Source organism: Natrix helvetica, assembly GCF_964273705.1.
Source record: "Natrix helvetica genome assembly, chromosome: 7".
NCBI classification, from domain to species: domain Eukaryota; kingdom Metazoa; phylum Chordata; class Lepidosauria; order Squamata; family Natricidae; genus Natrix; species Natrix helvetica.
Window position 1 is genome coordinate 45,160,087 of NC_138558.1, and position 23,695 is coordinate 45,183,781.

The window sequence follows — 23,695 nt, forward strand, 5'->3', positions numbered from 1 at the left end:
ATCTTTCATTCTGGATGGGGCTAAATTACCCCAGACAGAATCAATGCACAACTTGGGGGTTCTTCTAGATTTGCAACAACTGCTCAAAGAGCAGGTGGCAGTAGTGGCTATGAGAGCCTTTGTGCAACTTTGAGTTGTGTGCCAGCAGGTTCTTTCCTGGTTTGGAAGTCCCCGTGCTTAATCACTCAAGCCCTGGTTATCTCACACTTGGACTTGCTACATGCTCTACATGGGGCTATTTGAAGAGTATTTGGAAGCTATATCTGGCACATAATGCAATCTTGTAGACAATTCATGGGGTCCTTAGGGTGGCCTGTATCGCCACTTGCCTGTTTGCTTCTAGGTTCAGTTCAAGATGTTGGTTATCACTTTAAAGCCCTTCATGGATCCAGGTTGCCTAAAGAACCATCTTACCCCAAAGGGATTGCCTCACTCTACCTGCCCCAGTAGAAGGGGAATGCTGCAAAACCTATCAATCAAGGAATTTTGTCTGCCGCCAGGGAAAGCCTTTTCTGCTATGGTTCCTAGCCTTTGTAACATCATGACCTCTGAGATGAGATCCATATCCACCCTTATGGCCTTCCAAAAGCATCTACAGACTTGACTGTGCTAACTGGCATGGAGGCACATCATTCTTGAGGTGGTTAACAGACCATGATCAAACACACACACACCATGCATCCTGCTCCCTCCTCTCCATCTTTATGAATGTTAAGCTAATTTAATATTACCGTTGGTTTGATGCTTTCATGTTTTTATCAGTTTTTAAATAATTGCCTAGAGTTGCCTGCAGATGAAATGGGTAGCATATAATTTGAATAAATGAATAATCTGCTTTCCTTGCAGGGATATAAAGCCAAACAGAACTTTCATGATAAATTGTTTTCATCTGAGGAGCCTGATGTCTCAAGTATTTTGAAAATTCCTGGAACTGGGCAAACAGATGAAACTGATGACTTATGTGGTTAGTTATTGTCTATAACATTTTTACGATGTTCCATAGTTATTAGAATTGTCTGCTTTCTAATTGGCACATCAGGTAGCCATCTGAACTCTGAATTATTATTTTTGTTTATTGATGTTTGATTTTATATTTACTGTTAAGTGACCAGGAGTTATGCTTAGCTGGTAATATAAAAATAATTGTAATAAATATTAACATATTAATAAGATATTGTTCCCAACTACAATTTGTAGATAGTAATTGTTCTCAGATGTATTGAGTAAATGTGGAATAAAAATATGATTGTCACATTTCCAATAAGCAAGTTAAATAAATATAAAATACATGTATATATAAATGTATATTATAATGTCTAGTATGTTTTTATAAATATGCTTATTTAATTGTATGGATACAGAAAGATCAAATATAGAATCCTATTAAGCTAACTACAGCATCTGGATTAGCTTTAGCATTAATAAACAATTGAATAATAAAATAAATTGCTGTGTTTTACAACAGAATTTTAAATAAAATATCCAAATGTAATATTAAAAATTAACATTAGCAAATTGCAAACTATACAATGAAGTATGTCAGATTTTGCTAATTTGAAAGTGTGAACACTGACCACACAGATTACTATTTTATGATCATTGCCTTGTACATCTTTCAGTTCTAGCAACAAAGACATCTTTCCCCTTGGAAAACTTTGTTGGCTATAAACAGCTCCGTGTTTAGTTTCTGAAATTCTTGTGTGAATGCAGGACTGAGTAGCAGTTTCCTGAATCCACTCCCTTCCCTTCTGCAACTCCATAGTCCCGGTTTTCACAGAAACAAGTGTGGCAGATACCACCTTTTTTTGGTTTAAATTTATTTGCCACCCATCTCGCCTCGAGACTATCTGTAAAATGTTCATATTAGCAATACTTTTTATTGATAAAGTTTTTGTTTGCTTTAATCCAGCACACTCTCTTTGGGACAGGGTCCAGGTTTTGTAAGGCCTTGCACATCTCATTAGCATAAACATTTTCTTCCATTAATTTGTCCTAATGCCAACTCTTACATCCTGCCAGCTAAGCCAGGTTTATTACACTGAGGGCTAAAAATTCTATTCGCACTTTCACATGACCGGGCATTGGTACTTGCTCAATGTCTAGTGGACCAAACTAGGTTAGAACTCTAAAATAATCAAGGTGGAATATCAACCTTTCATGGTAACTTGTTCTGTGTGATTGCTTCAAGGAACTATAGTTACCAAACACTTTTTTTAAATTGCATCTGGGTGTTTTTTCTTCACTCTTCCTAATATCTTCCTCTTGAATGAAATTGCTTCATCCATTTCACACAAAAACTATTGTTTTGAGATTTTCTGTTTTGAGACATATAGGATATTTTAAATTGTTATAGTTAATATTTTTTCATCCTAGATCATCCTTTACATAGCACTGCTCTGTCTGTATATGAAGAGGGAGAAGATGCTGATAATGGGAACGATCAACATCCAAAGATCAATGAGTCTAGCAGCAGTTTCTCTGATCCAGAGAAAAATACAAAGAAAAGGTATTCCAAAAACAAGTTCAAGACATTATTTTGTGTGTAATATTTTCTCTGGACCAATTTTCTTAATGTACATGAATGTATTAGTGTGTCCAGCCCTGTTAACTTAATCTAGTTATATGGCCTCACTGAAACTGTGTCATCAAAATAAAAAAGGGATATTTTGAGCACATCCAATACTTCATTCTAAAATTCCTAGTAAAGTACGAATATCAGTTAAAGAATCAGGTATATTCTTTATTTTTGGTGTTTTTGAATCAACTTTGAGTTTGGTCTCCACATAGCTAAGACTTCTTAGCAACATGTTTTCTTCATAATCATTGCTTCTCTCTTATGTTCCAAATGATTGCTTTTTCTTTAAAATATCTGTTGTTATACTTTTCAAGTATGACAGGGTTCAAATTTGGTAAGGATTTGCACTTCTTTCATTAGCATAAATATTTTCTTAAATTTCAGTTTGAAGGCAGTAAAGTCTTTGATGATTTTTTTGCTTGACCTTTTGTCTTCCTCTGTATTATCACTACCAATATTTAGTTCTTACAATAGGTTCCCAAAGGTGGCTTTTCTGGCCAACTTCCCCAGGACTTGGTTTTCTCACAAAAGTCAGAAGATTCTGGACTCTTTGCAAGCTAGCTTTTTAGAAAGCCTTGATTTATTCCTGGGTCAGTTGGTTAGAGCTAAGACATAGTTGTTCTGAATTTTTTAAATTTGGGTTATATATATATATATATATATATATATATATATATATATATATATATATATATATATATATATATATATATATATATATATATATATATATATATATATATATATATATATATATATATATATATATATATATATATATATATATATATATATATATATATATATATATATATATATATATATATATATATATATGACAATCTCTATATATAGTGTTTTTATGTGTATTTATACATTTTATATGACATTAGCTGCCCAAAGTTGTTATAGTGAGATGGCATACATAAATAATCATTTAAAATTATGAAACATTATAGATTTGAACTGAATTCTATCTGTGGATCCTTAGTGTTCTGAGGTTGGTTTTCCTGCAGACCTGTTATTACCAAACTAGATATCATCAGTGCTAGAAGGGAATGGAATTTGCTTTTATTTTTATGTATTAGTTTAGGGGTCCCCAATCTCCAGGCTGCGGCCCACTACTGGGATGTGAGCCATTGGGAACTGGGCCATGGAAGCAGCAGGCAAGTGCACATGTGCTCCATTTGCGTGGGGTGGTAGGTGCATGTGTGTGCTGCTCATGCAGATGGAGCTGCTCATGCACGCTTGCCCACGGCTGGTGTGTAACAATCCCCTATTCTCCCCACCCTCTGCCAGTCCACAAATCTTGAAAGGTTGGGGAACTGTTCTAGTGGCTTGCCCTCTTAGCGTTAGTAGGAATGTTTTTGAAGGTTCCTTGATTAGGCTGTTGTTTACTGTTAGTTTGTTTGTCTGCATTGACAGTTCCTTGGTTGGAATATTGTTTCTTAATTGTTGGTCTAATGTTAATGTTGGTGTTAATTTCTCTTTGTATGGGTATTGATTGCTGGTGATGAGTTGTTTTGGTCTTTTTGTTTCCTTTGGGGCTTTTTGATTGTCTCTTGTAGATTTTGTTTATTTCTACATGCCTGTTGATGGCCAATTTGTTTGAGTGCCTTGGCCTCCAGGAATTCTCTGATGCTTTTTGAACTTGGCTTGATCTAGGATCCTTGGTTTCCCAGTTGAAACTGGTTGAGTCTGCTCATGTGTTATAAAATTAAGGAATTTCATCATGTATTCTAATTGCTAGTTGGTATTCATAAATGTGCTGTGCTAATTTTCTGCCTGTTTGTCCTAAATAGTGACTTATAATCCTTACACAGTTTGTGGTAGACTGGCTCCTGTTTCATTTCTTCTGGCGCTGCTGTGGCTTTTGTTTTACTTAGTTAGAATGTTTGAGAGGGTTTAGTTGGTTTGTGTGATACAGTGGTGCCATGTAGTTGTAATAATCTGTTGGTGGTTTCTGAGATGAACTTGCAGCTTCTGTTGGTTGTGTTATGGTAAATTGACAGCTTTTTTTGATAAAATGGATATTCATTTTGTTGGAAGACACACTGTGGATGTTCTGTTTCCTTTTTCTGATGTTCAGGATTGCTGCAGTGTGTTTGTTTCTCTCTAAATAGTGGTCTTACGTGGCTTCTCTTGTAGGAACTTAGGTTGCTGCATAGGTACACTTGTCTGGTGTGGATAGATTTATAATGGAATTGTGTTTCTAACTTGACATCGCTATTTCTGCTTATGAGATATCTAGGAAGGATAATGTTGTATCTTCTTCCTTGTGAAGGTTATTTATCTGAAGATGTTGATAGTTTCTTGTTATATGACACCTCCCAAGATGGCTGCTAAATGGTAGGGACTTTTTTCTTTGAGGCTATGTGCTGATTTTACTGCCAGAGCTGGTTCTCTGGCAGTACTGCTCCCTGGATTTGAATGGGAGCACTTAGGAATGACCTAGATGACTTTAGATGGCTTTGGACCGATCTGGGGAGGGGAGTCTTGAAGATTCGAATTCCCTTTGGGAATGGTCAGAAAGTCAGAGTATACATCTTCCTTTCAGCATTTCATGTTCTAAGCATGTCTGGATATTAACTTTCACTTTTTAAATGTATTGCTTTACTTTGCTTTTTGTTTTTAAAAGTTGACTGGCTGATTGAATGCTGACTTTCATTAACCCCTTGCTAGATTTTATCAGTCTTTTTCCCTCCTTGGAAGGTGAAGTGCTTTTATTTGATTTAACGTATATTTCAGAGTATAAGACACATCTTTTCCCCTCAAAAAAACAGACCGAAAAGCTGGGTGCGTCTTATACACCGAATACAGCATTTTTTGCCACCCGAAACCCCGTCCCCTTCACCGAAATGGTTGTGCAGAGCCTTTAGGAGGCTTCCAGAATGCCCCTGGGGGCTGGGGAGGGCAGAAATGAGCGGAAAAAGGCAATTTTTTACTCAATTTTGCCCCCTCCCAGCCCCTAAGAGCACTCTATAAGCCTCCTAAAGGTTATGCATGCCATTTTTTTAACAAAAAACGGGTCCGTTTTCACAAAAAATAGACATTTTTTTGCTCATTTTGGAGGAGGCCACCCCCCTCCCAGGAGCACTCTACAAACCTACTAAAGGCTATTCACGCCCCTTTTTTTTTTGAAGAAAAAAAATGGGGCCGTTTTCACGAAAAACGGACCATTTTGGGGAGGTCTGCAGAGTGCAAAAACTTTTTTTTTAATTTGCCTCTTCAAAATCTTGGTGCTTGGTCTTATACTCCGAAAAATACGGTACATCAATATTAGACTTTGTACTTTATTAACTTGCAAAATATTTGGAGATTATTTTTTTAATTTTTCTTCAATTTTGGATTAACATATCAAGTAAAAATCTTCCCTGTTCCTTAATTTATTTCTCTACCTTGCTTTAGTGTTTTTTGTTTTCTGACTCACATATACAGAACAACAATGGATCGAATTACAACAGAACAGAGCTGGCTAACATGCAATTTTTAGTTTTAAGTTTATTTTAAAAGTTTGATGAAATGATAATAGCTGTGGAAAATATTCAGAGTCATGTTGTTCTAGAATTAGATTCACAAAAGTAATATAAAACTTTTACATTCCTTTTGCAAATGAATTTGATAGTTTAAAATCTTTTGGGCCTATTTAGCAAGGATTGAGAAATTAATTTTTAGTAATGTATTAATCAGTATTCAACTAAGGGGAAATAATATGTGTACAGGTGTTATTTTTTTTCTCAATGAACTTTTAAAATGTCTTGTTTATTTTGTGAGGGAAGGGTTGCCTTTTTCTATTTTTAATATATTTTTTGCATTTTAAACTTTTCTTTGAATAAAATAAAAAAATGAATCAGATCTTTTCATGTGTTATCTCTACTTGGGAGTGCTATAGATTCCAGGCATTGCATTATGGTCTCAGCTATGAATCCTGAAAGTGGTAATCCTTTGAGTTGATATATGTATCCATAAAACTGAAAGTATGTTGTCAGGCAAAGATTGATAAGGTTCATGATTCTGGGTATTTCAATCTTGGTGTAGTTGGTTAGGTGGGGTGTGCTGTGATGGATTTTTTTTTGCTAGGTCTGGGTCTACAAAGAGTGCTGTAATATCAAATGAGACCATGATTTCATCTTCACGTATGGTCAGATCTTTGATCCTTTGGAGGCACTATAGTCAGGATTTGATGGAGTGTTTACTTCCTTCTATGAAGTGTATAAGTTCATTTGTCAGTTATTTGGCAATTTTGTAGATTGGTGTTCTTGATAAGGATATAATTGGCTGGGGAGGTATGTCTGCCAGTTGAGTCTAATTGCCATGTAATTCAACCCTTACCATTCATAATGTTCTTGTATACTTGCTTGTTCGATAAAACTAAATAATCCCTGACGTATGCACATTTGTGGCCATATATTCTTTTTTCAGTATGACATATGTACCATTTAATTTCCATACTTTATCGCTACTAATTATGTTGCTTACTCCTTGCTATTTTTAACTGCAAATCTTTATCTGGCAATAGCATAAAGGATCTCTGGCCCATCAGTGAAATTATTTAGTCAATATAATACTGCAAAAAAAATTCTGAGAAGTTTCCATGCCAGTGTTTAAAATTCCATGACAAAATATACTGTAACATTTTTATATTTACCAGAAAAACTCACACTCTGAAAACAATAGAGAAAACTGAAGATTCAGAAGAGGAACCTTCAGTAAAGAACACGGTAAGTAAAAGGTTTAGATAATACTTTTTCCATTTTATTGGTAGTAAACTACAATCAATTATACGCAGATGTTTTGAAATATATATATTTATATTTATTTTCAATCTCAATGGTGCATAATTGGATAACATTTAAAATTATATGATTCAAAACAACAAGCAAAACTGATTTAATAATTTTAAATTGAAATTTCTTGTAATTTGTTATTTTGGTAATTATGTTTTTCTTAAACATACTTTTTTTATGCTCAAAAATCTGGTAGATGCCATGCAGTAAAATATTATCTATAATGTCATTTGTTGACAGTATGTGGTATTATGTATCATTTCCTTGCAGTCACTATATGTTATAGTCCAGTGATGGCAAACCTATGGCACGCGTGTCACAGGTGGCACACGGAGCCATTTGTCAGGGCACATGAGGCGCTGCCCTGTCAGTAGCTGAGTTCACCCTTTTTAAAGCCATTTTTCGCCCTCCTCAGGCTCCAGAGCCTTTATAGGAGCCTGGGGAGGGAGAAAAGAGCCTCCCCCGCCCCCTCCGGAGGCTTCATGAGCTTCCCTGAAGCCTCCGGAGCACAAAAAAACAGCCCTATGGGCAAACCGGAAGTTTGGGAAGGGACTTCCAGTTTGCTTGGAGGTTCGTTTTGACTGCTCCGGAGGCTTCAGGAAAGCGTCCTGAAGGTCCCTCAAGCCTTCGGAGCACTCAAAACGACCCTCCAAGCAAACCGGAAGTCACTTCCGGTTTGCTCGGAGGTTCATTTTGACTAAAGGTCCCTCAAGCCTCCGGAGGGCTTCTGTGGGGGCGGGGGGAGGCTGTTTTCGCCCTTCCCAGGCTCCTATAAAGCCTCTGGAGCCTGGGGAGGGCAAAAAAAGCATGCAAAAAAGGGGGAGCACCTATAGTGCACGCATGCGCACTGGGGGGTCGCACATTGCATTATGGGTGCGGCACGTCTGCACACGACCCCCCCTGCACTCCCCCCACTTATGGCACGTGAGCCAAAAAAGGTTCGCTATCGCTGTTATAGTCTATCTCTGATTTTAATGTTCACTTATCCTGATAGCGCTAATCTCAATGGTCTCATATTTTTCCTGAATCAGAAAACTGAAAAAACAGAATAACAGTTGGAAAGGACCTTGGAGGTCTTCTAGTCCAACCCCCTGCTTAGGCAGAAAACCCTATACCACTTCAGACAAATGGTTATCCAATATCTTCTTTAAAACTTCCAGTGTTGGAGCATTTACAATTTCTGGAGGCAAGTTATTCCACTGATTAATTGTTCTAACTGTCAGGAAATTTTACCTTAGTTCTAGGTTGCCTCTCTCCTTGATTAGCTTCCACCCATTGCTTCTTGTTCTGCCCTTAGGTGCTTTGGAGAATAGCTTAACTCCCTCTTCTTTGTGGCAACCTCTGAGATATTGAAATACTGTTATGTCACCCCTATTCCTTCTTTTCATTAAACTAGTCATGCCCAGTTCCTGCAACTATTCTTCATATGTTTTAGTCTCCAGTCCCCTGATCATCTTTGTTGCTCTTCTCTGCGCTCTTTCTAGAGTCTCAACATCTTTTTTACATTGTGGCAACCAAAATTGGATGCAGTATTCCAAGAGTGGCCTTACCAAGGCATTATAAAGTAGTATTAACACTATACATGATCTTGATTCTATCCCTCTGTTTATGCAGCCTAGAACTGTGTTGGCTTTTTTGGCAGCTGCTGCACACTGTTGGCTCATATTTAAATGGTTGTCCACTAGGACTCCAAGATCCCTCTCACAGTTACTACTATTGAATGGGGTACCACCTATACTGTACCTGTGCATTTCATTTTTGTTGCCTAAATATAGAATCTTAACTTTTTTCACCATTGAATTTCATTTTGTTACATAGTGCCCAATGTTCAAGTTTGTCAAGATCCTTCTGTATCTTAAACCTGTCTTCTGGAGTGTTGGCTATTCCTGCTAGCTTGATGTCATCTGCAAATTTGATGAGTTCCCCATCTATCCCCTCGTCCAAATCATTGATGAAGATGTTGAAGAGTACTGGGCCTGAAACAGACCCTTGGGGTACTCCACGGCATACTTCCCTCCATGTAGATGCAGTTCCATTGAGGACTACAATGTTGAGTGCGGTTGATCAGCCAGTTACAAATCCATCTGGTGGTGATGCTGTCTAACTTGCATTTAAGTAGTAGTAAGTTATGGTCTACTTTATCAAATATAATTTACCTGAAGTCCAGGTAAATTATATTGACAGCATTCCTCTGGTCCACTCATTTTGTCACTTTGTCAAAGAATGCAATAGATTTAGTCTGGCATGATCTGTTTTTGACAAACCCATGTTGGTTTTTGGTTATCACTTTGTTTGCTTCTAGGTGTTTGCTGATTCGTTGCTTGACTATCTTTTCCAGAATCTTCCCTGGTATTGAGGTCAGACTGATAGGTCTATAATTTCCTGGATATATTTTTTTTCTTTTTTGAAGATGGGAACTACATCAGCTCTTTTCTAGTCCTCTGGCAGTTCCCCAGTGCTCCAGGATCTTTGAAAGGTATGGTTCTCCTGTGCGCTGCTTGGACAGTCCAAGCATGGGTTAACACAGTCTAACTGCCCTAGGACTGAGTGAGTTTTTTATTGTTGACCACGCCTCCCTTTGCCTCTGCAATTCAGTTTTAAAAACTCAGTCCGCCCGTTTGGACTGTTGCAGGGGAGTTCCTCAGTCTTATGACAGTTACACTGTACTCCCCAAAATTAATTAAAGAGTAATCAAATAATAGAATAATTTCCATAAAGGTTGACACGCCAGGAGAATTGGAAGAGAAACTCAACAGCCGAGTGACCGTCAGGAGAACGTTAGTAAGGAGCGCGGGGGTCTGTGAGCTGCCCGGCGGCTGCCGGCACTCGAGCTGAGGGCGGGAAGCCTCCGCATCGATCAGCTTGCCCCTTTCGCGTTTCTAGGCTGCCTGGGAGGAGCGCTGAGGCTCTCCAGAGTAGCGAAAGGATTTCCCTTGTCCAGTGGCTGCGGTGGCTACCTTAGGGGGTTCGCGCGCCTTTCGCCGTCTCCCCGAACTAGCGCCGGCCATTTTAAGGCTTTCGCACGCTTTTCGCCGCTTGCCTGATTCAGCACTTGCAATTGCAAAGGTTTCGCACGCTTTTTGCCGCAAACCATGCATTTTCAGAGCCGAGAGCTGCGCACGCAGCGGCGGCCATTTTCTTAGCGAAACGGCACTCCGAGGAGAGCAGGACACAAGCAAGACGTGTTTTCGCCTCAGCGACGAATACCAACGACTCGTGGGCCACGTCTGGGATTCCAGCTAGGCCCACCTCATCTAGCTACAGGTTTCCGCCTAATCTAAAGGCGGCACCGGCAGGTTAGAGGGTATTGTCCCTTGGGCTTCCCTTCTAACCCTCAGTAAATCGATAGGCGTTCTCAGGCCGACTGGCCACGCCTTGGGCCCTTCTCCACCTCCATCCCAGCCATCTTACCCTGTTGTGCCACCTTCAAACCATGGCAGACAAAGGGTCAGGGGAAATGCAGGCTGGGCCTTCCTCAAAGAGGAGCAAATTAGATCTGGCTCCTAGTGGGGGCAAAGGGGGCAGGAACGGTACTAGAAGGGCATCTCCAGATCCCCAGGGCTGTGGGGACAAGGGCAAAGAAAGCAGTCGAAAAAACAAGGCCCCACAACCTCCCAGGCCTGATAGGTCTCCAAACCGAATGGAGCCTTCACCAGACCGATCCCCAAGACAAAATAGGGAGGAAAGACCTGCTTCCCCCCCAGGGGTCAGGTCACCCCCTTCCTCGGGGGAAATATCTAGGGACTCCTCTCCAGATGCTTCCTAGGGGTATCCTGATTCTCCCAGCTCCTCCATCAGAGAGGAATTGGGCCCATGTCAGGCCTTAAACACTGAAGAGGACTATTACAATGCCAGAAGGGGCAGGAAGCGTCCTGCTCCTACTCCAGTCCGTCCCAGGGAGGACAAAGGGTCCCATCTGTCTGCTGAAATGAGAGAAATAATCTCTCAGGCCATCTCCCAAGGCATTGCTGAGGGCCTACAGCAGAGGGAAGCTCCCACTTCTAGTGGAGCCAAACCAAAAACCCCAGCAACTCAGGCTAGGGAGGCTAACCCCCCATCTCCTGGCACCTCAGTGGCTACTGAGGAGTCAGGATGGGAAGAAGGTGAAATCGATGATTTTGAATTATCTGCAGATGAGGACCTTCCCCCTGATAAGCCAGCCTTCACGGGGTTGTTCAAACCTTCTTTGTTCAAATCCATCCTACATAAGGCAAAGGCTGCAACTGAATTGGGTGCTGCTCCAAAAGGTACCACAACTTCCTCTTCGTCCTCTAAGGACCATAAAGAGGGACTATTTAACGAGCCAGCTCCCACTGTAGATTAAATCCCTGTGCCAGATTTATTTCTGGACGTGGTCCAGAGGCAGTGGATTCAACCAGGCACCCTCACTAATCCCAGCGGAGGTGACAAATCACTTTACGCTGTAGAATCTAAGATGGAAGAGGTGTTAAAGTTACCTGAGGTAGATGCCCCAGTCATATCCCTGACTTCATCCCAAAATCTACCAGCTGATCTGCTAGAGGGTCTCAAAGCAGAAGACAAGCGCTCTGAAAAGGCATGTCATAAGACTCACCAGGCGGCTGCCTGGGCCATCAGAACATCCACCTCTGCTTCCTTTTTTATCAGATCTTCTCTTCTCTGGCTCCGCCAGCTGAGATCCAGACCCCCTTCTGGGGGATCTCGCTGGAAACACGACATCAATAAAATCATCACGGTGGTAGAGTATTCCGCGGATGCCTCCCTGAACACAGCAAAATTTGCGTCCAGGGCCTTGGCGTCCAATGTTACCTCCCGGCGCCTCCTGTGGCTACGCCACTGGCAGGCGGACATGAAGGCAAAGTGGAAGCTCGCTTCCGCTCCCTTCAAAGGGGGGCAGCTCTTTGGGGAGGCCCTGGATAAGTTTACCATTGAGACCAAAGACAAACGAAAAATACTACCAGCCACCCTTAAGAAACATGATCGCAAGGGACCTGGTTCCTTCAGGAAACAGACCTTTAGATCTCAGGAGAATAACCAAGCTTCCACTTCAGGCACCTACCAGAGAAACTACTCTCAGACGGGGGATAGGGGTCAGGATAGGAACTCCTACAGTACCAGGGGCAGGCAACACCAGTCGCAGTCCTTTCGGAAGCCATTTCGTGGCGGCTCCAACTCCCGCCAGTTTCGTAGAGGGAAATGACCACCAAGGGACACCTCCCATAGGGGGTCGGCTCCAGATGTACGCCGACAGGTGGGAGGAGATCACATCAGACTCCTGGGTCCTGAATACAATCAGGAAGGGCCTAGTACTAGAGTTCCTATCATTTCCACAATGGAAGTTCATCCGTTGCCCAATCCCCAAAAACCCCCAGAAAAGGATTCTCATGCAGATGGAAATCGACCATCTGCTCACAATAAAAGCCATAGAACCCATTCCAAGGGATCAGGAGAGGCAGGGATTCTACTCCATCCTTTTCCTGGTCCCAAAGAACTCGGGGGGATGGAGGGCCATCTTGGATCTAAAGTGTCTAAATCAACACTTAGCATACAGAAGGTTCAAGATGCAGTCCCTCCAATCCATCCTAGAATGCACAAGGCAGGGAGATCTACTCACGTCAATAGATTTGAGGGAGGCTTACCTGCATGTCCCAATTCATTTGGCACACAGAAGGTTCCTGAGGTTCCACTACGATGGGAGGCATTATCAGTACAGGGCCCTGCCCTTCGGCCTCTCGTCTGCCCCCAGGACCTTCACAAAGATACTGGCAGTACTGGCAGCCCACCTCAGGAACCGACCGATTCGTCTAGAATGCTATCTAGACGACATCATTATCCACTCGTCCAGCCTCGCTCAGGCGCGGAGAGACCTTCAGACAACCATCCAGACACTGGAGAAACACGGCTTCTCGGTGAACAGGGAGAAAAGCCATCTGGTACCGACGACCCGCATCCAACATCTCGGCGCCGTCATAGACTCCAAGACCTGCCAGGTATTCCTGTCGCCAGACAGGATGAAAAGCCTCCAAAACAAACTCTTGCTGTGCAAAAGGAACAGATCAGTGCCGATCTTGCATCTATCCCAACTTCTGGGAATCATGATTTCGTGCATACAAGTGGTTCCCTGGGCCAGACTTCATGCCAGGGAACTGCAGTGGTTCCTCCTGCCAATGCAGAGGGCCAAAACCAGCAACTCACTACGAAAGGTAATCCTGCCACCCAAGGTGATCCGCTCCCTTGCCTGGTGGAGAACAGCAGCAGTGCAAAAAGGGTCTCTTTTCAAGGAGCCCGAAAGACTAGTAGTGACAACCGATGCAAGCCTGTTGGGCTGGGGAGCACATTGTCAGGGCCAACTTGCTCAGGGCACGTGGACACTGAGGGAGGCGGGCCACAGCATAAACTGGCTGGAACTGAGAGCGGCCCGCCTCGCACTCCGTCAATTTGCTCCTCACATTGTGGGCCATCATGTACTGTTACTAACAGACAATGTTGCTACAAAGGCTCACATCAACAGGCAAGGCGGCACACACTCCAGAAGCCTCATGCGAGAGGCAGAGGCACTGGGCAGATGGGCGGAGAGGCATCTGTCGTCCATCAGATCGGACCACATAGCGGGAACAAGCAATCGGGAAGCGAATTGGCTGAGTCGGCAGACGATCGATCACTCCGAATGGAGACTGCATCCAGACATTTTCAGTCAGATCGTGGAGAAATTCGGCGAACCACAAGTAGACCGCTTTGCCACACACAACAACACATACCTACCCCGATTCTTCTCCCGCTATTACACTCCTCTAGCAGAGGGAACGGACGCCCTGAGGAGCCGTTGGCCCCCGGGCCTTCTGTATGCCTTTCCTCCGTTGCCTCTCATTCCACACATAGTGTCAAAGCTGTTAACGGAAAAGGCAGAACTCCTGCTTGTGGCGCCTCACTGGCCCAGGAGGCCCTGGTACGCCGACCTTGTCAGTCTCTCCATTCGCAACCCGTGGAGAATACCTCAGGAGCAAATCTCCCTCAGCCAGGGCCACATCAGTCATCCGGATCCCCAGTGGCTACAACTAGCCGTCTGGCACTTGAGGGGGATCTCCTGAGGAAACAAGACTTCTCTGACAAGGTCATCCAAACTATTCAGGCGTCCAGGCGACCTTCCACCAATAGAATATATGAGGCCACGTGGAACGCATTTTCGGCCTGGTGCGTCAAGAACGGTGTCCAGGACACTTCAGCTTCAATTCCTAACCTTCTTGACTTTCTGCAGGAAGGGTTGGACAGGGGTTTAGCGCCTAACACGCTCAGAAGGCAGGTGGCGGGGCTGTCCACCATCCTGTCATGTCATTCACGTCGGCCCTTGAGCCAACATCCTCAAGTCAAAAGCTTTCTGAAAGGTGCGGTGAACATCTGCCCTCAGGTGGTTCATCGTTACCCTTCCTGGAGTTTGCCCCTAGTATTAAAAGCACTCACCGGGGCTCCATTTGAACCGTTACGTAAGACTAGTCTCCGTCATTTGTCACTCAAGACGGTTTTTCTTATAGCCATCACGTCCGCACGCAGAATATCTGAACTGGCTGCGTTGTCTGTAAGGGAGGACCTTTGTATTGTTCATACTGACAGGGTCATTCTAAGGATTGATCCCACTTTCATTCCAAAGATGAATACGCACTTTCACAGATCACAAGAGGTGATCCTACCCAATTTCTGCCCTAAAGCAGTTCATCCAACAGAAAAACTTTGGCATAAATTGGACGTGCGGAGGGCAGTGCGCATTTACATTAAAAGAACCAAGGAATTTCGCCATTCCGAATCCTTCTTTATTTCCTTCCTGCCTGGGTCGCTCGGTCGTAAGGTGTCTTCACACACGATCGGACGCTGGTTGAGGGCCTGCATAAAACTTGCTTATGAACACCAAGGCAAGGTATCCCCTCGCAACGTGACAGCGCACTCAACAAGGAGCGCAGCGACTTCAGCGGCATGGGCGACCCAGGCTTCCATCCTTGATATCTGCAGAGCGGCCACGTGGGCTTCTCCCACAGCATTCATAAAAAACTATAAAATAGACACCTTTGCCTCGGCAGAAGCCTCTTTTGGACGAAGGGTCTTACAGAAGGTGGTTGAGGCTTCAGACTCGTTAGAATCTACCCGCCCTGGGACACAATAGCTTGGGTATGTCCCATGCTTGGACTGTCCAAGCAGCGCACAGGAGAAAGACCATTGTCTTACCTGAACGGTCGTTCTCTGGGCGCTGCGGGACAGTCCAACCCTACCCAGGGTTTGTGATGAAGACTATGACATTGAGGATCTACAGTCAACAGGTCTACGTTCCAAGTCTTCGTTTTTAAAACTGAATTGCAGAGGCAAAGGGAGGCGTGGTCAACAATAAAAAACTCACTCAGTCCTAGGGCAGTTAGACTGTGTTAACCCATGCTTGGACTGTCCCGCAGCGCCCAGAGAACGACCGTTCAGGTAAGACAACGGTCTTTCAGTGCAGTGGTGGGTTCCGGATCCTGTCGCAACCGGTATGCTGTTACGAGGCCGGGTGTCCACCTTGGGCACGTGCGCTGCGCACGCATGCGCACCCACCACCTTGCGATGCTGCAGATGCTCGGCGGAGTTCGCACAGGTGCCATACACTGCACGCACATGCGCAAATGGCCCGGTTGGCTTAAATGCCGGTAAGGAATGCCGGCGGGCAGGTGGGCCCTCCAAAACACCATTCCAGTACAGTGGCTGTTGCTCCCAGCTACCACCTGGAACTCACCACTGGTTCAATGGTTCTGAGATCCCATCTGCTAGTTCTTTCAGAACCTTGGGGTGTAATCCATCCGGTCCTGATTTGAACTCATCAAGGGTAGACAGGTGCTTTTCTTCGCTATTTTAACTTTTGTTTCTAATCTGTTTTTTGTGGTGCTGTTTTTAATAGGTTGGACTGTTTTTTTCCTTTGTGTAAAGACAGTTGCAAAAACTGAGTTAAGTAGTTCTGCTTTCTCCCTGTTGCTTGTCACCTTCTTGCCACTTTCTCCCAGCAATGGACCAATTGTTTCCTTGACTTTTTTCTTGTTTTTAACATGTTGAAAGAAGCTTTTTTGTTATTTTTTTTTACTTTTTTATTATTTTTTATCCATGAGTGATAAAATAGATTTTTTGAGCTGATAGCCATAGGTCTTTAATTATGAATCTGAATACTTCTAAACCTTGCTGAAGTGTCTATCGTACAGGTGTCAGTAATAATATAATTAGTATGCTATTTTATAGGTTACGTATGTTTATGTGCTCAGTGGAGTTAGCTACTTTAAAAAGTTCAGTTTTAATTATAAATTGTAAGCAATGATAACATAAAGTTCCTGTTATATCATTCATTTCTTCTGCATGATTTTCTGCATATTTTGTATACATTTCATGTAGCTTGAAGAGTTTTTCTTATACTAATAGAAATTGACTGCATTAGTGAATATGTAAAATTGATTAAAATAATTCCTAAATAGTTTTCAACACATCAACAAAATTTATATTCATTGCAGAAATCTTCAAACTGTATGTCCACTAAGAAATATTTAAAATGAAAGATATCATTGTAAAACAATAGATTTTGACAAGATTACAACTTACAAATTCTATTTTAAATACCATTAATTGAAAAACATACAGTTTAGTTTTCCCGCATGTTTTTTAATAACTGGCAGCTAATATGAAAAAACTTCTACTAGGAAAATAATATTTGTTAGCAGGTAATTGATTAGGAAATCATGTTGATTAAAAAATAGACAGCAAAGATTCTTCAAGAATCCTTTAATATTATTTTATTAACATGTCTTTACCTTTATTTCAGCATAGCAATTCATAATAATTACCATTATATAATTATATGTAATTTCTTAGAAACGTTTATACTTTCTAGGAAGGCCTTATGTAATTTATCTTAATGTTTTGTTGATCAATATATCTTTAAATGTTTTTATTAAAAAACAGTATTTACTCTGTCACATATCGGTTATGAAACTCTTTATTATAAAAATGAAGCAAAGCACATACTTCAGGCTGATTATTAAAAACCATATAATCATTAAAAGAGTCCACTAGTTGTAAAAAAATACTTTTCAACTTATTTTTGCTGCAGTGCAGCTATAGAATATTCAAAGTTAATGGGGTGTTGTTGCAAAGAATTATATAAGCGTACTCTAATAGTGTATACCTTGTTTTTTATATAAGTGTTATGAGAATTTACTAAAATTTTAAGCAATGTACATCTAGATAAAGTTTATAGTTTGACTAAGTTTGAAAAAGTGCCTGCCAAATGAAATAACATAGGTAGGCTGTTGGTTTGAGAACTGAGCTTGACAACCTGAGCTACTAAATTCAAACACATTTTAATAACATAGGTTGCTAACTAATATGCTCTTTAACTTTGATCTAATAGATACCCAAGAAAAAAACTCAATCACATGTAAATAAGAATGCTTTACCAGAAAGGGAGACAACCCATCCAGGTAAATCATTTTTCCTTTCTCCACAGCATTAGAATGGTTTTTCACTTCTGTGTGTAGTACCGGACCTGCTGATCTTGATTTTTATATTAACTGAGTAAAACTGTAGGACTTAGCATTTCATGTACATCAGTTTAAATTGCGTATCTTTGGGAAGCTTAGATAGGCTTGGACCCATAATAACCAAATGTATTAATACTCTGTTTTTCACTTCATTTAGTTTCCAAAAAAGTTCCAAAGAAGCCAACAAAAGTTTCCAGACATGTTACCAAGGAAAACATTGTTTTGAAGGAGCTTGAAAAGATAACAACAGATTACAAGTAAGCATCTTTTCTTATGATTGACAATTTCCTTATGACTGAAAGTTTTGCTGTGATATTAAATGTAACATAATTCAATCTGCTTTTTCACTTTTTAAAATTTGAATTGGTGCTGTTTCACTGTTTGGAGATATTGTAAAAACATAATAAAAGAATTGCTTTGTTTTAAGTAAGAGCTTTTTTCTAAAAAAAATATGCATTATAGAAAATTGTTATATTTATGATAATAATTTTATCAACATCATCTGGATGCTCAGCAGGATTTAAGCAGGCTTGGGCCTCATCACTATTTTGATAGGAGACTGCAAAAAAAAAAATACCAGGACTGCATGAAAACTGGAAAATTTGAAAAAAAAATAGTAGCAGTTATGTGATATCAGAATTACTGCAGGAAACATGTTGGCTAGCAGCAAAAGTACAAACCCAAGAATGATAATTGAAAACTTTTTAGCATTGTAAGTTACGATAACATTTTTAACAAGAAAATGTTAGGTATTTGGCATTGTATCTTATATATCAACCATTAGCAGGATAAAATACAGTTACAAGAATTTGTACCTCTTCATGTACAAATTAGTTTAATGTGTTCATTTAAGCATAGATTTATCATGATATGTATTGTGTATATTGTTTCAGAGAAGAAGTGGAACAAGAGAAGTATAAAAATGTTATTGATAAATTTCATGCCAGGCTCAAAGACCAATTCACTGACATTGTACGTACAGGTTTTGATTGGGGAAATTTTGTATTTTGCAAATGTTACGGGGGTAATTAAAGACAAATCACCAAAATAACTGACATATTCTTTAGAAGAAAAGGAATGGCAATTAAATGAATCTGGGAGGGGGGGGCAAGTAAAGTGCTAAATAATATTATAGAGCAGGGCATTGGGCATGGGGACAGTCCATGATGTAAACTGTTGCAGGATATATGTGTATGTTAGTTAGAAAAATAAATTGAAAATTTGGAAAGTATTCAGAAAGGAGAAAACTAGGCAATAAAAAAAGTCAGTTGCAGTTTTTTTTTAATGTATAACAATTCTCTTTGTATTATCCACACTATCTTTTGTTCCTATGCATTATATCCAGCCAGGTCCTATCACTTTAATTCCTGTTTATATAGAAACTGAAAAAGGATAAAATTAGATACGTTCATGTAAAAATCCAAAAACATTTAAAATTATTATTTCTTGAATTAAATAAGCTTCTTAAATTCTGGTTATTAGAAACTATGAATTTTACTAATTTAAATCTCTTGTATTTATTGTAATTATTTACTAAGCTATGCCATATCTTTAATTTTGAATATTTTAATTAGTCTGCAGATGCTGAGAAACTGAAAAATACAAAATTGAAACAAACAAAGGTAAACTGCATCATCTTTTAAACTGTATAGATTTTCTTCCAATAGATTAAAACTAGCTTTTAGTGGACACTATTTAAAAAAATAGGATGTAATAATAATATAAAATTTCATTAATTCAAATTGGGAGCTAGAATAGAAAATATTCTGTCCTTGAGTTTGACAAATACAAATTGAAGGTTTTATGCATACTAAGTTCTATATGTGTATACATATACATGACATTACCACAATTGAGCCCAAAATTTATGTTGCTAAGTGAAACTTTATTAAGTTGTTTTGCCCCATTTTATGACCTTTCTTGCCACAGTTAAATGAATCACTGCAATTGTTAGTAACAGGTTGTTAAGTGAATCTGGCTTCCCTACTGACTTTGCTTGCCAGAAGGTCGCAAAAGTGATCACATGACCCCAGGACATTGCAGCCATTATAAATGAGTCAATTGCCAAGCATCTTAATTTTGATCATGTGATAGCAATAGCACTTAGACTTATATACTGCTTCAGAGAGCTTTACAGCCCTCTCTAAGCAGTTTAAGTCAGCATATTGCCCCCAAGAATTTGGGTCCTCTTTTTATTGAACTCGGAATGATGAAAGACTGAGTCAACCTTGAGCAGGTGAGAATCGAACTGCCAAACTTCTGGCCGTCAGCAAAATTAGCCTACAATACTTCATTCTAACCACTGCGCCACCACAGCTCTTGGATAAGTATGTGAAAAACAGTCATTTCACTTTTTTCAGTGCCATTGTAACTTCAAATGGTCAATAAATGAGTTGTAGGTTGAGGACTACTTGTACTGATATGTTGTAAAATTCTGTTGATTCCAGAAAGGGGTATTTTTCACCCAATGGTCACACTTAGGTTTTGAAATATCCTGCCTAGAAAAAAAATCACTTAGTGTTTACATACATACATACATACATACATACATACATACATACATACATACATACAATAGTAGAGTTGGAAGGGACCTTGGAGGTCTTCTAGTCCAACCCCCTGCCTAGGCAGGAAACCCTATACCGTTTCAGACGAATAGCTATTCAACATCTTCTTAAAGACTTCCAGTGTTGGGGCATTCACAACTTCTGGAGGCAAGCTGTTCCACTGATTAATTGTTCTAACTGTCAGGAAATTTCTCCTCAGTTCTAAGTTGCTTCTCTCCTTGATTAGTTTCCACCCATTGCTTCTTGTTCTACCCTCAGGTGCCTTGGAGAATAGTTTGACTCCCTCTTCTTTGTGGCAACAAATTATCAATAATCTTTCTTGGCTTCAGTGCAAATATTTTGAGGAATGCTACTGTTAGTGATTTTTAATAAAGTTGATCAATTTAACTGTTGCTATCAATGGCTTTGTATTCTCTGCAAGCACAATGTGGTCCATTTTTATTAGAACTATGCACATGTAGGTTGCAATCATATTATTAGACAAAATATATAAATGTTTTAAATAAATAATCTTATCCCTGTTAAATAAGCAGTTAAATTATAGACGAAGGAATTTTCAGTGGTAAAGCTACTTGCAGTTGATCAAAGAAGAGTACTGAAATTACGTTCCAAATATTTCTTGCTTCTTCACAAGATTCTAAATTGGATTAAATTTTATAATACACAATATGTCTATATATGTAGTCCTTGAGATACGACTGTAATGAATCCTTCCCATTATAATCTTAAAGCATGACTGACCCAATTTTACAAACTTTTTTTGCAGTTGTTAAGTGAATCACTGCTGTCATTAAGCAAACAGCACAGGGGTAAAGTGAACCAATGGTTTACTATGGGTGCCGTTTGGCTGAAAACTATAAATAAATGCAGTTTTGGGCAAAATCATTTTAAAACATGATCACTTGACCAGGGAATGCTGAAAATGGCCATAAATGTGGTCTGGTTGCTGAGCTCCTTAAGTGCAATCACATGACTGTGAGGAACCATTGGAACCTCATAAGAACCCTTAAGTAGGTCTGTTGAAACTTAATGGTGGCTAAGCGACCAGTCGTAAGTCAAGAATTACCTGTATTTTAAAGAAGTAATAACAGTGATAAAGTATTAAGGATTTTCATATGTAATATTTATTTTCTGGCATTACAGATGGTCAGAAAGACAAATAAGACAAGACAACGTTTAATAGAAATTAAAGGAGAACTATTTAGGTATGTTGTAATAACTTTGCAATTAAGTTTTAGATAGTTATCACTGAATCCTAAAATCCTGTTTTGTGCCAATCTAGTGATGTATTCATTTTCCTCTGCCCAAGTATGGATTTCAGTACTGATAAGTTTTGCTCAAAATGTATACTTAGAGCTCCAACTGACTGATATTTATTTTAGATGTCCTACAGCAGGGGTGTCCAAATTTGGGAACTTTAAGACTTGTGGACTTTAACTCCCAGAATTCCCCAGCCAGCCATGCTGGCTGGGGAATTCTGGGAGTTGAAGTCCACAAGTCTTAAAAGTTCCCAAGTTTGGACACCCCTGTCCTACAGCAACTATGCTGCTCCAAATCAAACGCATCAGAGAACTGAAGCTATACATTTATGAATAGGGTAAATATTTTTTTTCAAAACTAAAAGAGGAGCATTAACTAAATTCCAGATCCTTCCTCCAAATAGGTTTCAAACAGTATAGTTTCCCATCTGGCCAGATTCATTCCTTTCCATTGCAATATTATTTCTAGATTTATTTCCATTATTTTGCAAGTATAAAATAATAACAATATCTAAGAAAATATTGATTTGCTTTATTAACCCGCTTTTTGAAATAGATAACTTGTTGGCACCTGTTGACCTCCATCATTCCTATTAGGTCTATGCAGCTTTTTGCACATTGACTACAGAAGCTATCAGATTGCTCATACTCAGATAATCATAATAATCTTCCTGAATGCATGTAGAAATGCTGCAAACTCTTGCTGTGATTTTGGCTGGATGAAAAATGAAACTAAAGATTGATTTCATATAGCAGAGATACTGCTTGAAAACATTGAAAACAAAAGACTGTAGTGAATCAGAAGCAGTATTTTCTTTTCTTTTTTCTTTTCAAAAATTAACACAATCATAATAATAGGTCTCAGAGAAATAAATAGGGGCCGTGATGGCTCACATGGCAAAGCGCTGGGCCTGCACACCACTGAGTTCAGCAGCTTGGCAGTTTGATTCCTGTGAGTGAATAAACTGCAGAAGGGACAAGAAAAGAGCCTCCTCCGATGCCTTTTCACAGAGGCAGGCAGCCACCTCGGTGATCCCTGGCTAACACGTGCCATATGCTAAATAAATAAAGTTCAAATTCCAAACATACACCCCAACTATCTGAAATTGCACTGCTAAAATATGGTATCTCACACTACAAAAGACCCAAAACCTCTGCCTGCCTCTTCCAGTGTCACCAAGACTGTCCTATGTTCTTCAACCAATGAAGAAAAAAATGACTATCAAAGAGTTGCCACCCTGGCTTATGAAGCGGGTTTCCAATTAGATTTTATATTGATGCAGTAACAGTTGATGCCCCCCCCCCTATTTTTATCAGGTCTGAATCAAGAACTGATTATCCTCTTGCTGTGTGATTGTTTAGCTTATCACTCTCGTTCCTTTAGATTCAGTTATGTAAACAGTTTTCTGTAAAATAAAAGGAAATCTTATCAAAACATAATGCTCAACATTTATTTTTGCTAGAAATGAACCAGAACTGAAGAAACTAAAGAAAGAACACAGCAAACTAAAAGAAAAAATATCCTGTCTCAAGAATGCAGTTCAGTTTATCAAAGATTTAAAGAGTCTTCAGCAAATGAAGGATGACAAGGAAAATTCACAAGAAAAATTAGGAGTAAGTAACCATTTAATGGCTTAGCATACTGGAAGAATCACAGCTGTAGCTACTGCTTCTTATCCTTTAAATGCCAACCCTTCCATATTTGAGATAACACAAATACACATAATTGTATAGTTCCTAGGAGATGCAGTTTTTTCAGACATTCAGGGTGTGCTGCAACAGAGAACCTTATTTGAGTGAAATAAGCATTGCCATGATTCTCCATCCCTTGCATCATTTTCAAGTACATATAGTACTCAGCTTATGTCCATTTTTTTTACAGACTATTCAAAGTTACAATCGCACTGGAAAAAATGAACTTAACAATTATTCTAGTTCTGGCTGTTGCAGTGCCCCCACAGGTGCCCAATTCATGCAGTGAGCCACTCAC

General features: G+C 40.0%; 1 protein-coding gene across 1 annotated transcript in view; it reads left to right on the forward strand.

Annotated features, from left to right (window-relative positions):
* The window catches only part of CENPU (centromere protein U), a 29,540-nt gene that overhangs the window by 3,315 nt on the left and 2,530 nt on the right, over positions 1-23,695 (forward strand). Inside the window, exons 3-11 of the mRNA XM_081959274.1 lie at positions 847-964; positions 2,374-2,506; positions 7,227-7,296; positions 17,750-17,819; positions 18,037-18,136; positions 18,773-18,851; positions 19,454-19,501; positions 21,590-21,651; positions 23,169-23,319. Coding sequence (XP_081815400.1) covers positions 847-964; positions 2,374-2,506; positions 7,227-7,296; positions 17,750-17,819; positions 18,037-18,136; positions 18,773-18,851; positions 19,454-19,501; positions 21,590-21,651; positions 23,169-23,319 — 831 coding nt within the window. The remainder of the gene's footprint in view (positions 1-846; positions 965-2,373; positions 2,507-7,226; positions 7,297-17,749; positions 17,820-18,036; positions 18,137-18,772; positions 18,852-19,453; positions 19,502-21,589; positions 21,652-23,168; positions 23,320-23,695) is intronic.